The sequence below is a fragment of the Gobio gobio genome, assembly GCF_949357685.1.
Source record: "Gobio gobio genome assembly, chromosome: 10".
In the NCBI taxonomy this organism is placed as follows: domain Eukaryota; kingdom Metazoa; phylum Chordata; class Actinopteri; order Cypriniformes; family Gobionidae; genus Gobio; species Gobio gobio.
This window is the reverse complement of record NC_137116.1, coordinates 48,878,735-48,894,143: the sequence shown is the minus strand read 5'-3', so window position 1 is coordinate 48,894,143 and position 15,409 is coordinate 48,878,735. Positions and strand designations below refer to the sequence as shown.

The 15,409-nt window shown below is 40.9% G+C and overlaps 1 protein-coding gene across 1 annotated transcript in view; it reads left to right on the top strand.

Moving 5' to 3' along the window:
• doc2g (double C2-like domains, gamma) overlaps nucleotides 1-15,409 on the top strand; it is a 51,459-nt gene that overhangs the window by 6,970 nt on the left and 29,080 nt on the right. The window contains exon 5 of the mRNA XM_079827957.1: nucleotides 14,623-14,732. Coding sequence (XP_079684083.1) covers nucleotides 14,623-14,732 — 110 coding nt within the window. The remainder of the gene's footprint in view (nucleotides 1-14,622; nucleotides 14,733-15,409) is intronic.

Below are 15,409 nucleotides of genomic sequence, written 5' to 3'. Positions count from 1 at the left end.
CGCTATACTATCCAGCGTCCATCGCGCCGCAAGACCTCCAGACGCACGTCAACGCGCCTTTCCATTGACTTAACATTGAAATCACTCGCTCCTGACGCTCTATTCGCGTTTGGTGTGAACGCAGCATCAAACAAGCCGACTGTTAACTGTTAAAGATTGCATTCGGAACCGTTTGGTACACACATGCACCGAACCTAAAGCCCAGTTCCCGAAACGGTTCGATACAAATACATGTACCGTTACACCCCTAATATCCATTATCTGGACATCCGACCTACGTATAAACACATAGGCCTATCCCTGATTTCTCTTTGAATCCAAGCCACCACAAGGTGAGAAAGCTTTTGGATGTATTATGACCAAGCGTGCCGCACAAGTCCTGAAAAGTGAAGCCAAAGTGTCTCGATCACCCCCATGTGGAGTATAGGTCATAAACTCCGTCCTCTCTGTGTAATGTAATGGGACGTGATACAAACTAAACAATCAAATTACACTTCAAATCATTTTTTTCCAAAGATGGTTTCTGTCATTTTAGGTAGCTTTTATCACACTGACGTCTTCACATCTCACGTGTTCTTTTTTTAAAAATAAATTTGGTTTTAGTTAGTTATTTGATGCTATATAAACAAGAGTGTGGCGTCATGATTGACAGCTGAGATTGACAGCTTCTCTAAGTGAAGTAGTCACTGAGGCACTAACTTTCTACATTTCCATTACTGTTTATTTCACACCAGCATAATGAGTTGTTCTGCAGTAAACTGTGCTGCGGGACTGTGGACGGGGTCTTGATACTGCGGCCCCACTTCACGCTCACTACTGCGCAGACTCAGATCCCAAATCAGTGCAAGATGTCAGGGACACTCTCCATCTTTTTTTACGGTCTATGATTATGACGCAGATGTGCCTGTATGCACTCACTTGCAACTTTTTTATTGACGTGGGATCTTTATAAAGGAAAGAAATTGCGTACATAGAAACATTCAGGAGCTGGTTTCCAACATCTGCCCTGTGAGTTTTATAAATAAAACAGCTTCACTACTGAAAGCTACATTATATTTCTCAGCAATGAGATGATAACTTCGCCGTAATTAAACAACAAGCTTCACTGCTACTCTTTCTACTCTCTCTCTCTCTCTCTCTCTCTACTTTATTTCACTTCAGTATTCTAGATTTAACGAGCCATTGATAAAATAAAAAATGCAAATTTATTAATAAATGCTATATAAACGCTCATAATAAATTAATTTTACGGTCTATATCCGTTTGGTCACATTTTGCGTGGCAAAACATCCATGACAGCTGTTATCTTGTACATGCTGGCAAATAATCATGGCCTCCCGACATGATTTTAATTGCAGGGCCATTCAAAACCAATTAATGTAAACACAGATATCGGATACCAGTCGTGTCTAAAGTGAGGATATGGTCAAAAGATCCGATCTGTGTATTAAGACTTGCAGTGTAAATGCACAGAATGTGTTTTCCCATTCTACTGCACTACTTTTTCATTGTTTTTCATTGTAAACACACACTACACGGACGCACTTGACACGTCATTCTAAAAATGCAGTGCTCAAGTTAAAGGGGTCATGAACTGCATTATTTTATAATGTTTCCTGGGGTCCACTTATAATGTTAGTAAGATTTTTTTTACATTAAAAATGGGCATAATTTAGAAATAAAAGGCATTTTTCCTACTCTGATTTTAGCCTTCTGCTCTGAACGCTCTGTTTGAAGGGGCGTGTCTGCTGAGACTTCAGTGTAAACGCCCACTGCTGTGATTGGCTAACATCTTTGCATATGGAAATAGCTAAGTATTACATGTGGAATTCTCTCGAAAACATCTGACTGTAGGCCTACATGAATCATTACATATCAGAAATCATTGGTCTCTGGTGATTTTGGACATGTACACATAATCCGTACATATCAAACGATCTGTAACAAAGCAATAGTGACAGTAAAAACTTTTTTACTCCCATAAGTGTGTTGCGCTATTCCTGTCGGATCCAATATAGAAGGTACAGCATCGTTTTTATTTATTTCAGGGTTTCTGCAAATCCAATGCGGCTACTGTGTTTTTCCACAACCTGGTACCGCACAACATTTTGCGCACTTCCAAGGCATTTTAATCGCTAAGTTGCTCGATCCAGTGTTGGTCACATTTGTTATTTACCTACTACTACTTGTCGTACTCGAATCAGTGGGCGAGGCTACTGAACTTTAGGGTTTGTGATGTCACCAACACAGGAAGAAGCTCGTTGTAGTCCCCTACTAGCCGTTTGTAGTACTTAAAAATCGATTTCTGTAAAAGAAAATATCTCCCTTTGCATTGAACTTTGAGCGTCATAACTTTGCAGATGTTTATGCTCAAACAACATTACATTAACTAAAGGTAAAAAAGTGTAAAATGTTGCCTTGATCTTTTGGCATATAAGAGGTCTTTCTACCATCAAAACTTTCTGCAAGTTTGATAGCTTAAGACGTCCTCCCCATTATAAGCTAAGCATTTATTTACAACCCCAAATCAGAAAAAGTTGGGACAGTATGGAAAACGCAAAAAAAAAAAAGAAGTGATTTCTAAATTTACTTTGACTTGTATTTCATTGCAGACAATATGAACACAAAGTTTTGTCTGGTCAACTTCATGTCATTTGTAAATATGCGTCCTTTCCTGTCATTCAGACCTGCAACACATTTAAAAAAAATTGGGACAGGAGCAATTTAGGGCTAGTAATGAGGTAAAATGGTTAAATAATGATGTGATTTGAAACAGATGTCAACAGGTGATTGTAATTATGATTTGGTACAAAAGCAGCATCCAAGAAAGGTCTAATCCTTTAGGAGCAAAGTTGGGCAGAGGATCGCCAGTTTGCCAACAAATACGTGAGAAAATTATTGAAATGTTTAAAAACAATGTTCCTCAAAGAAAGATAGGAAGAGATTTGGATATTTCACATTCAACAGTGCATAACATAATTAAAAGATTCAAGGAATCTGGAGGAATTTCAGTGCGTAAAGGACAAGGGCGCAAGCCTAAGCTGAACAACCGTGATCTCCGATCCCTCAGGCGGCACTGCATCAAGAATCGTCATTCATCTATAAGCGATATCACCACATGGGCTCAGGACTACTTTGGCAAACCTTTGTCAAGTACCACAATACGTAGTTACATCCACAAATGCCAGTTAAAACTGTACTGTGCCAAAAGGAAGCCCTATGTTAACAGTGTCCAGAAGCGCCGTCGACTTCTCTGGGCTCGGAGGCATCTGGGATGGACCATCACACAGTGGAAACGTGTACTGTGGTCAGATGAATCAGTATTTGAGGTATTTTTTGGGAGGAATGGACGCCGTGTGCTCCAGACCAAAGAAGAAAAGGATCATCCAGACTGTTACCAGCAACAAGTCAGAAAGCCAGGGTCTGTCATGGTATTGGGTTATGTCAGTGCCCTTGGCAAAGGTAACTTGCACTTCTGTGAAGGCACCATTAATGCTGAAAAGTACATAGAGATTTTGGAGCATAATATGCTGCCTTCAAGAAGACATCTTTTCCAGGGATGTCCATGCATATTTCATCAAGACAATGCAAAACCACATTCTGCACACATTACAAAGTCCTGGCTGCGGGGGAAGAGGGTACGGGTACTTGACTGGCCTGCCTGCAGTCCCGACCTGTCTCCAATAGAGAATGTGTGGCGCATTTTGAAGCGCAAAATGCGACAATGAAGACCCCGTGCTGTTGCCCACCTTAAGACTTGTTTGCAGGAAGAATGGGACAAAATTACACCTGAAACACTTCATCACTTGGTGTCTTCAGTCCCTAAACGTCTTTTAAGTGTTGTGAAAAGGAATGGCAGCATTACAAAGTGGTAAATGCTTTTACTGTCCCAACTTTTTTTGAAATGTGTTGCAGGTCTGAATGACAGGAAAGGATGCATATTTACAAATGACATGAAGTTGACCAGACAAAACATGAACTATTTTATGTTCATATTGTCTGCAATGAGATACAAGTCAAAGTAAATTTAGAAATCACTTCTTTTTTTTTTTTGCGTTTTCCATACTGTCCCAACTTTTTCTGATTTGGGGTTGTATTCAAGCTCCAAATATGGCTCATTGTGGATCCTATGGGGCAAGGTGACGTCACCTAGCACCAGTCGTTTGCATATGACCGCCTCCAACGCAAGACAACTAAGCCTAATTTTGCATCATCGGCATCACATCGTTGTCACACCCACAGGTCACTCGATGTGCAGCGAGTGGGTCTGAAGAAGTAGCTGTGTGTTTACAATAAGATTTGCGATGCCACGCAAATGTGCCGTTCATGGCTGTGGAAAAACATCATCTTTGCATTAAGCTGCCGAATGATCCCGATGTCAGGCTTTACAGACAGACTTTTACTATTTCTACAGCACCGCCACAAACATGTAAGTAACAGTGTTCATTCTAATTCCTGATCTTTGATCAGTGATTTTTGATGTGTAATTATTCAAGTTCAGGCAGATTTTCTTAGTCTCAAAATAGTGCAATTCTATTTATGCATCAGTAAATCAAGCCAGTGACTAGACAAACTTCACATCGTTTCTCTCAGTTGGATGAAAATAATCTGATATTTAAACTGTGATTTAAACTACAGAGAGTGATCAAAGAATGCTCCCTTTATAATGGCTGAAGCTGTCAATCAAACAGCACGAGTTTATCTGGACACTTGCCAAAACTGCCGTTATAATGAATGACGCTGTTACACTGCACAACAAAGCTCTTACTGTATTCAAAACGATATTGTGTTTGCTGTTATGATGGAAGCATTTTGTGAGAGAAAACGCGCTGCAATGATGAGATCACTGCATTCACGCGATCAACAGACTGTCTGTCATCTCCTCAATGCTTATCAATGCAGCCTTTTATGTGATAGGAATAGATCTAAATATAATGCAATAATCAACACTTTTCACGATTCGTTAATCTCGACAGCTGTAATAGTAAAAAACGTTGTAAAAGTCTTCAAGAGGGTTCCACATGTAATACATATTTCAAATGCAAAGATGTCAGCCAATCACAGCAGTGGGCGTTTCCACTGAAGTCTCACAGCAGACACGCCCCTTCAAACGTCTCAGGTTACTTGCGTAACCTATGTTCTCTGAGTAGGGAACGAGACGCTGCGTCACTTTAATGACGTAATGGGACGCCCTCTGGGTGTGCCGATTGTCTGAAGCCCTTATAGAATCACGCCAATTGATTGGCTGATGGCGCGCACGTCGCCCCACCTGACGTAGTCACCTATATTAGCGCGCACGCGCCATCTGCTCCTCAGATTTCTCTGCCGAAAAGGAAAGCCTGTCGGCAGCGCGAGGAGCTTGGCAGCGTACGCAGCGTCTCGTTCCCTACTCAGAGAACATAGGTTACGCAAGTAACCTGAGACGTTCTCTTTCATAGGTTCACTCGACGCTGCGTCACTTTAATGACGTAATGGGAACGATATACCAAACACGCCAAGCTAAAGCGCTGCCGTATCTGGCTCAAAGAACACCAGATAACCTGCATGACTAGGTTAAGCAGACAGGACATGCGAACCCGGAGCCATGTCGAGATCCAAACTATAGAATCTCACAAAAGTGTGCGGAGAGGACCAACCTGCCGCCACACAAATATCTTCCAAAAGAGCCCATCTAAAAAGTGCTTGAGAGGAAGCCACACCTCTGGTAGAATGCGCTCTAATATCAAGAGGTGAAGGTAAACCACGCACCTCATAAGCTAAGGAAATAGCCTCTGTCACCCAATGGGAAACCCTTTGCTTCGAAGCGGCAAGCCCGCGGCGGCCAGCACCGAAGCACACCAACAGCTGGTTAGATTTCCTCCAGCCGTCTGAACGGTCAACATAACACTTCAACGCTCGAACTGGGCAGAGCAAATGAAGTTTCTCGTCTTCCTCCGAGTCAAACGGAGGGGGGTGAAAGGAGTGAAGAGTAATAACCTGAGAGCGAAATGACGTGGACAAAACTTTGGGCACATAACCCGGCCTAGGTCTTAAGGTAACCTTGACTAGGCCAGGGGCAAAATCCATACAGGTCCCGTTAACAGAGAGAGCCTGTAGATCGCCCACTCGTTTCAAAGAAGACAGAGCTAACAAAAGAGCAACTTTGAGAGTCAGAATTCGCTCAGGAGCTGACTCCAAAGGCTCAAATGGAGCCAAAGTTAGCCCTTCAAGGACCACGGAGAGGTCCCAAGAGGGAATACCAGGGGAGCGTGCTGGTCTCAGGCGCCTAACCCCTCGCATGAAAGATGAAACCAGTCTATGCTTGCCTAGAGGGATTTCGTCCGACTCCCTACCGGCAGCTATAGCTGCGACATAGACCCGAAGGGTGGTGGCCGCTGCTCCAGCAGCAAACTTCTCCTGCAGGAACTCCAGAACTGAACCAACCGGGCAGTTAACTGGATCTGCTGCATGAGTCGAGCACCACGACTCAAAGACCCTCCACTTGGAGGAATAGAGCTTCCTTGTGGAGGGGGCTCTCGCATTAGCAATGATCTCCTGAACGTCCGCAGAAAGACCAGCGTTTAGTGTCGTTGGCCCTTGATGGGCCATACCCACAACTTCCAAATCTCCGGGTGAGGGTGCCAAATCCTGCCCTGAAGTTGTGTCAAAAGGTCCTTCCTGACCGGTATCTCCCATGGGGAGGAGTCCAGGAGGAGAACCATCTCCGAGAACCAAGTCTGGGATGGCCAGTGTGGAGCCACCAGCAGGAGACTGGCCCCACTCTCCCTTACTCTGTACAGAACCGCCGGAATCAGCTTGATGGGCGGGAACACATAGAGTTTCAGATTGGGCCATGGATGCGCGAACGCATCTATCCCCAACGGGGCCGAAGAGCTCAGAGAAAACCAGAGCCGACACTGGGACGACTCCTTCGAGGCAAAGAGGTCCACTTCCGCTTTCCCGAACATCTCCCAAATCTGTGACACAGTTTGAGGGTTCAGCATCCATTCCCCCGACCGGAGCTTCTGTCTCGACAGATAATCTGCAGCGAGGTTTAAGACTCCGGGTACATGGACTGCTCTCAGGGACAAAAACTTGTCCTGAGACCACAGGAGGAGTCGGCGCACATGCCTGTCCAGGGTGCGCGACCGTGATCCTCCCTGGCGCTTCGTGAAGGCAGAGAAATCTGAGGAGCAGATGGCGCGCGCGCTAATATAGGTGACTACGTCAGGTGGGGCGACGTGCGCGCCATCAGCCAATCAATTGGCGTGATTCTATAAGGGCTTCAGACAATCGGCACACCCAGAGGGCGTCCCGTTACGTCATTAAAGTGACGCAGCGTCGAGTGAACCTATGAAAGAAAACAGAGTTTTTAAGCCATAGGGCTAAAATCAGGATAGACCATTGCCTTTTATTTATAAATTATGACATTTTATGAGGTAAAAATCTTGATAACAATATAAGGGCACCTCAGGAAACATTAAATAATTTAAAATATCTTTAGATGGATTTTTTTTTTAAATAACTGTTTAACTTTAAGTACTGAAACTAAACCTGAAATAAAAATTAAAGCTAACAATATATATTAAAAAAATGTACATACAATTACTAAAACAAACTAAAATGAAAATATAAAAATTAAAGCCAAATCAATATATTAATAAATACTACAATAGCTAGTCCCCATCCACTTTCATTGTATGGAAAGCCACCCTGAACATTCATCAGAACGTCTCCTTTTATGTTAAACAGGAGAAATTCACAAAGCTATAGGACGACATGGTGGTGAGTCAGTTTTGCATGAACTATCCCTTTAAACAACTTCCTCTCGTGCAGGGACTCCATCAGCATCCCATAAAAAGTGCAGGAAGCATAAGGAAAAAAAAGCGAGAGGAAGGGAGGGAGAGATTGTGGGGCTGGAGAGTGGCCCCTTCTTAGTCGAGTGTGTGTGTGTCATCATCACACAGCATGGAGAATGAGATATCTGAGTCACACACACTCTCCCAAGCTGCTGCTCTGGGAATCTCACTGCTCTGGGCCAGATGGAGGGAGGAAAGAAAGAGAGAGAGAGAGAGAGAGAGAGAGAGAGAGAGAGAGAGAGAGAGAGAGAGAGAGAGAGAGAGAGAGAGAGAGAGAGAGAGAGAGAGAGAGAGAGAGAGAGAGAGAGAGAGAGAGAGAGAGAGAGAGAGAGAGAGAGAGAGAGAGAGAGAGAGAGAGAGAGAGAGAGAGAGAGAGAGAGAGAGAGAGAGAGAGAGAGAGAAGGGGGATGAGAGAAGTGGAAGATGAGGATGAAATATTTAGAATAAAATGCGATAGCACCGATTTGGCAGGAGCAGAGAGAGACAGGTGAAACCATATGCTGTTGCAAAGATGAGATGTGAGTGAGGAAGTTGGAGAGAAAATAGATGGAAAACAAGCAGGGGTATTTAGCCATTTTTTGTCAATTGAATTAATATTTGAAGGGCAAAACCAGATCGTGAGTGATCAACTAATGATTTGTTTTTAATGGCTAACTCAGTACTGTCTAAAGTACCATGTTTTTAGTCCACTTAACATCACTGAAGCTTAAAGTCAACATGAAAATGAAGTTTACACCATTTTCTTTTTTAATCCACATTTCTAGTCTTATTGTGAATAATTAATTAAAACACACTACTATTCCAAAGTGGAAATAAAGCTGTGAAGACAGGTTGGGGCAGTCATGGCCTAAGTGTTAGATAGTCAGACTGGTAACCCGAAGGTCATGGGTTCGATTCTCAATATCGGCAGGAAATGACTGAGGTGCCCTTGAGCCCTTGACCTTGCCCTATTCACTCTCCGGGTGCCACAACAAAATGGCTGCCCACTGTTCCGGTTGTTTGTGTCCACGGTTTGCAGTGTATGTGTGTGTGTGTTCACTTCTCGTAATGTGTGTGCACTAACTTGGATGGGTTAAATGCAGAGGACCAATTAGGACCAAACTTCATGTGCCACTTAAATTTGGGGTCAGTGAAACAGCTTCTCGAACAAGAAAAAATGGAGGGCTGAAGTTTATTTTGTCCATCGGGAATTGATTGGATCATTGGATTCTTGTGGTTTGTTATCACTGTGATGTCTTTCGAGTGACAGGTTGTCCCGCCCTCACACCAGTAAACAGCTCATCAGAAGAGAAGAGACATCACTGCAAGAGGGAGGGGAAGTTATTTTCTTTAAAGAATACAAAAGCCCATGAAGGTGCAGTGTGTAAATTTTAGCAGCATCTAGTGGTGAGGTTGCGAATTGCAACCGCCCACTGCTCACCCCTCTCTTTCGAAGCATATAGAGAAGCTACGGTGGCTGACACAGAACAAAGATGTCGTCGTCTGTGACAGCAGAGAGGAGCTAGCGCTCTGTTGAGCAGTTTGTCCGTTTAGGGCTACTGTAGAAATATGGCGGCACAAAATGGCGATTTCACTGTAAGGGGACCCACGGTGTATGTAGATAGAAATGGCTCATTCTAAGGTAATAAAAACATAACGGTTCATTATGTAAGATATTTATACACCACTGAAAACATAGTTATGTATATTATATTGCATTTCTGTCAATAGATCCTCCTAAATATTACACAGTGCACCTTTAAGAAAATAAATAATGATGTGCACAGATAAATCATTTATAATAAATGCTGCTTTAAAAACAATGTCAATTTTGATTTTATGGAGACTTTTAATTGACTGTGGATTAAAAGTAATAATAAAGACATTTATAATGTTACAAAAGATTTCTATCCTTAATATATGCTGATCGTTTGAACTTTATATTAATCAAAACTCAGCTTTTCCATAGCCGGAATATATATAATTATATGTTAAATATATATATATATATATATATATATATATATATATATATATATATATATATATATATATATATATATATATATATATATATATATATATATATATATATATATATATATATATATATAGAAAACCTTTATTTTAAAGTGTAATAATATTTCACAATTTTACTATTTTTCTGTGTGATTAAATGCAGTCTTGGTGAGAGTAAGAATCGTCTTTCAAAAACATAAAGTTACAGACCCAAAACTTTTAAACAGTAGTGTTTGTGATATTATTTTACTGTACAACTGCCTCACCCCACCATGTTTTGTACTTTTTATGCTTTGAATGGCAAATGAATACATTAAACCCTCAGTACCATAGTCTTACAATCTGAGGCCATCACTGTACCATGGTACTGCCAGAGTAAGATCCGCTGATGCATCTCTCCCTCATTCAAGTCCCAGTAGCTATTTGCTCAGCTGGTGCTGTTTTAATGAATTGTTACATGTATTTTCCGCTGATGTCTGTTGGAGTTAAAGTGTGTTTATTCATTTGCCGAGCATCCTCAGGGGGCGAGAAAGAGGATAGCCAAGCTTGGCTGGTTCCAGCTTCAAATGCAGCAGTGCAGAGAGTAGAGCAGAGCGAGTGAGAGAGAAATGAAATATGCAGAGAAGCAACATGTTCTTCAGGCGATGAATGACGTGGACTCGCTCTGTCAGGAGAGCGCGCGAGAGAGAGTCTGCGGTTTGGGAGATTGTGTTTGGGTCTTCACAGCCAGAGCGTTTCTTTGATTTAACACTAATTTGCTAAACGAGCTGTTGGAGGGTAATTGCCCAGTTTGGGGAGTTTAGTGTGCATGTCAGGGTATTTGAATGGGGTGAGAGCAGATTTTTAGGGAAGAAACAGGGGGTAATGAACTGTGTGTTTGTGTGTGGGGTCAGATTTGGCCTACATTGTAGAGCAAACGTCCCCACAAGCAGCGGCATCATTTTTGAGGGTGTACTGTCTTACTCTGTGCTCTAGGCTGGATAAAGCATGACTAAAGGGGGAAAAACAGTATTTAACTTGCTCTGTGTAGGAGTGGTACAGCTTTTGTGTTGCGTGAAAGGGGACTAGGGTTCAAAACCCGACCTAATATGTAGTTGTTGTTGTTGTTGTTGTTGTTTTTTTATATACTATGCAAAATTTCAACTGACCTTGACAGCCAGTGATCATCATGCATTTTTGTTGTAAGGAAAAGAGCAGTTTTGACATTTTATTCTACAGGGGGAAAAGGTCATTTCTGGAGCACAATGGATGTACATGAATGATGACAGATTTTTTGGCTTGATTCATTGAACTGGCAACATTTAGACAAAACACTTTAAATAAAACTTAAAATAACCATACAACTTAATTTGCATATTTTTACAAGACACATTTTTGGATTTAAAATTGGCATGATGCATGAAATCACCTGCTTTGTGGAGAAAACTAAATAAACATATTGATTTATGAAAATAATAAACGTATGATATAAATATAATACATAATAACAAATGTAATAAAAACATTAAAACTATTTAATCTATCCATCTATCATCCATTTATCCATCCATCCATCTATCATCTATCTATCTATCATCTACAGTATCTATCTATCCATCATCTACAGTATCTATCTATCATCTATCTATGCATTCATCCATCTGTCTATATGTCTGTCTGTCTGTCTGTCTGTCTAATAAATCATGAAAAAGGTTATTTTAGGTTAGTCTTATTTAAAAATAAATACAGTAGAGGTTTATAGTATGTCCTCATTTAGATACTGTAGTTAGATAAACAAGTGTATGTTTGTTAGTATGGGGGAGCAGATTTTAGGGTAAGACACAGAAGGGGTGATGATTTTGTGTGTGTGCGCAAGACAGAGAGGAGGTGAGCTGGGGAAAGCCTCCTGTCCTTTCTATCTCTCCTTTGCAAAGTAGGTGAGCAGATGTCTGCCTTTCACCTGAGGGAGAAAAGATAAATGATGTTTCCCCCTCTGTCCTCCCTGACTGACTCTCTCTATTCATCTCTCCCACTGTCATCTCTACCCAGATGCGTCATGCCCATTCAAACCGGGGACATGTGCGTTCTCAGATTTTAAATCCAACTTGCATAAAATTATTTGTAGTAAATTATTGCAGGTATAAAAAACACGGGCACATTCACATATCTAAATTTGGATAGTCTAGCTGAGTTGCACCTGTGTCTGACACAAAAAAACTAAATAGTTAAAAAAAAGTTTTTTTTTCTGCATCTAATCTCACCTTGGCCACAAAGGGACTGCAAGTGGTGCATGACAACACTGTCAAACTATTTTTGTAGTTTAAAAACTCTTTAAAGTTTTTTGCTTCCTAAGTTTCTCTTTGTGCTTTCTGTAATTAAATATTTAAGAAAGGATTTTTTGTTGTTGTTGGTGAATAAAAATCGTACCACTCCTGTCATTGATGGGTGAAATAATAAATGATCTAGCCATAAATATTTTTAACCTTGCACAATAGTTTTTTGCATTATATTTTATTATCCAGTTGAAACTGTTCAAAAAATCTAGCATTTTTTATTTGTATTTTTTTATGAGTAATGATGTGCCATTCTCCTGCCGTGCCCTAACCAGGTGCAATGAGATAAGATTCCCTTAAAAAAATAAAAATAATGGTCTGTTCTCTCTGAACACAAACATGTGGTGCAAAATCACAGCCATTTGATGATTAATGTGTGATTCTGAATTTATAAATATTTCTGTGATGTTCATACAAGATCAACAAAGATCCTCTAGTGCAACCTGTGATTGAGTGCTTTGTTCAAGGACACAATGATGATGAATCGCGGGTTGTACCTTGTAGGAACTGAACCAGTTTCTAGCCCAGAGCCTTAACCACTACATCACCACCCACCTCACAAAACTAGCACGGCTGAGCAGCAGCCGATTCTAACAGATTCTTTAACTTGACAAACTATATACAGCAGTGGTAATTTCTGCACAGATGGAGCTTGGGGTGTTAATTATTTTCCCCGAAATGCTCTTAAGTTGTGAAATGTGAAAGAATGTTTATTTTGGGGATGATTGTGCTTCTGGTTTAGTGGTGAGATTAGAGATCAGTTTCTTCATTTAAGATGTACTGGGGTAATGTGGTATAGTGGTTAAGGCTCAGGCTGTTAACCGCAGGGTTGCTTGACCATACCATCATGCCCTTGAGCGAGGAACTTAACCCTTTCTCCAGGAATTTTCCCAGTAATAATCTCATGGTGCTGCCCTACGGTGACATTGAGTGACATTGAAGTGTTTCAACATCACCTGCACTGAAAAAAATGTATTGCCGTCTTCAGTATTTTTGTCTTGTGTTCTATTAAAAACATCTAAACATCATTACAACCAGATAAATTCTTGTTTTCAGAGATTATATCTTAAATTAAGTTTATTTTTCTTACATTAGTAAGTATTCTCTGAAATATCTTTTAGTAGATTTATGTTGTTTAGATGTTTAAATATTGTTTCCTTTGCTGGTAAACAAACAACATAGCTAGACCATTGACCATAGCTAGCTAGACCAGTGTGTGTGTGTGTGTTTGTGTTTATGTTTATGATTAATAACAATAATAACTAGCTACCCCACAATAAATCTTACTTCAATTACTTTGAGAGTAACAAAAATGATCCATTATAGCTCAGTCTGAGATGTATCCTGCATAAAAAGGCAGAAAATATTGCTGTATGTGCTCATAGATATTTATGAAAAATCTTTAGACTGTCTTGATTTTGGCTTGAGACACACTTTCACGCTTTTCAGGCGTCCGAAATTGCATACTCTCTTGAGTAGGTACTTATTTTGAATAAGTTATTGATCACGACTGCTAAAAAAGTATGTTCTATATAGTATGAATGTGTGTAGTATGAATGTAATCTGGACATAATACATTCGCCATGTTATCATTATCATGTTATCATGTTACCATTCATAAATCCTCTCCCGTGGCCTCATGGGATAGTAAAGTGTCCATCATATGCACACTTCAGAATCTCGCTGGAAGTAGTAGGTACTTTTTGCCTACTCTTTTATGAGTATTGTGAATTCAGACATACTTCTTTTGTCACATACTGTTTCTCGCCTACTATATAGTAGGGAAGTATGCAATTTCGTATGCAGCCTCTGTCTCATGTTCTCACGCTGCCCAAGTAAATCTCACGGCAAATTAAAAAAGCTTTCGAGTCGCTCTCGTGATATTTTGATGTCATATTCCGGTCAGTCTGCGCAGTGCCGTAAGGTATGGGTTTTATTTAAACCACTGAAGATCTGCTACTTCTTGATTGCATCAGTCTGTATCACATTTTCCCCACACTGTGCAAGGTCACTATATATAAACTATATACCTGTGCAACGATCACCGAAGAAGTTTAGGTGGCTTTGTGAAACGTAGCATTTGTGCACACAAAGCAGATATACACTTCTAAGACATAATTCTCACTCCAAGCTGAACTCAAAAGTTGGCAACCATGCTTTAGAGAGCGTAAGGATATGTTTCTGGAGAGTGATAAAAGGCTGCATATGAGAGGTTGTGCGATAGCCCTTAAATGGAAATGTGTTGGGTGTGTCTTATGCTAATTACTAACTGTGTGCACACGTTCCCTCATTTACAACAATCTGGATTCATCAACATTAGACTGATGGTAAGAACAGGTTTATGTGCGTGCACAGCTGTTGTAAACCCAGCAGAAATTCTGCACGAGCAGCTTTTCTGCACACTTGTTTTGACCCATTGTGTCTATAAATTAAATTCGTTATCATTCTCAATACACTCTACCTCTCTCTTTCAGGCAAACAAACTGCGCACTAAGACTTTAAAGAACACGCTGAATCCAGTGTGGAACGAGACGCTCATCTATCACGGCATCACGGCTGCTGATATGACCACCAAAACCCTCAGGTACAGTACAACCTCCCTTTCCCATGATTCTCACAAGGATTCAACTATTTTTGGCTTTACTCACCCTTCCGAATTCACCTTTTGAACATATGGCTTTCTGTGTCTCCATCCAGCTTATTAATGACATTGAGAACATGTGTGAGTCTCATTTGTGTGTGTGTGCATGTGTGAATTTCATTACTTCAAGATGTTCAGGTCAAGCCTTGTCACGTGGAGCATATTGTGTGTGGGCATGTGTGTATTTGCGCATATTTGACAGCATGTAGTGACCGTCTCTGTGGTGCAATAACAAACATTAGCCTTAAGGTAACACCCACACTTGGGTCTAACCTTCTGTGTAGAGGTATGCTACAATTTGAGCAATAAAACTCAGAGGACAGAGCGAGGTGGGAGCAATTTCTCTACAAATGTAATAGAAACCCTTCTGATGCACAGCTGGGAAACAAACCTAGCAGGAGCTCTCATAGGATGAGAGAGGGGGAGAGATAAAGAGAGAGCGAAGCTGTTTGCCTTACTTGTTCCACTTTTTGATTGAGACGGTGAAAAATGCGAGTTTCATGCTGAAAGGGTTTTGAACTCAACCCCGATTTACCTCAGCACTGGAGAAAGACCTTCAATCCAGAGATTTTCACCTCCGCAGTATGCTGAGATATTGTAGAAATTGTTTAAAACAGAGG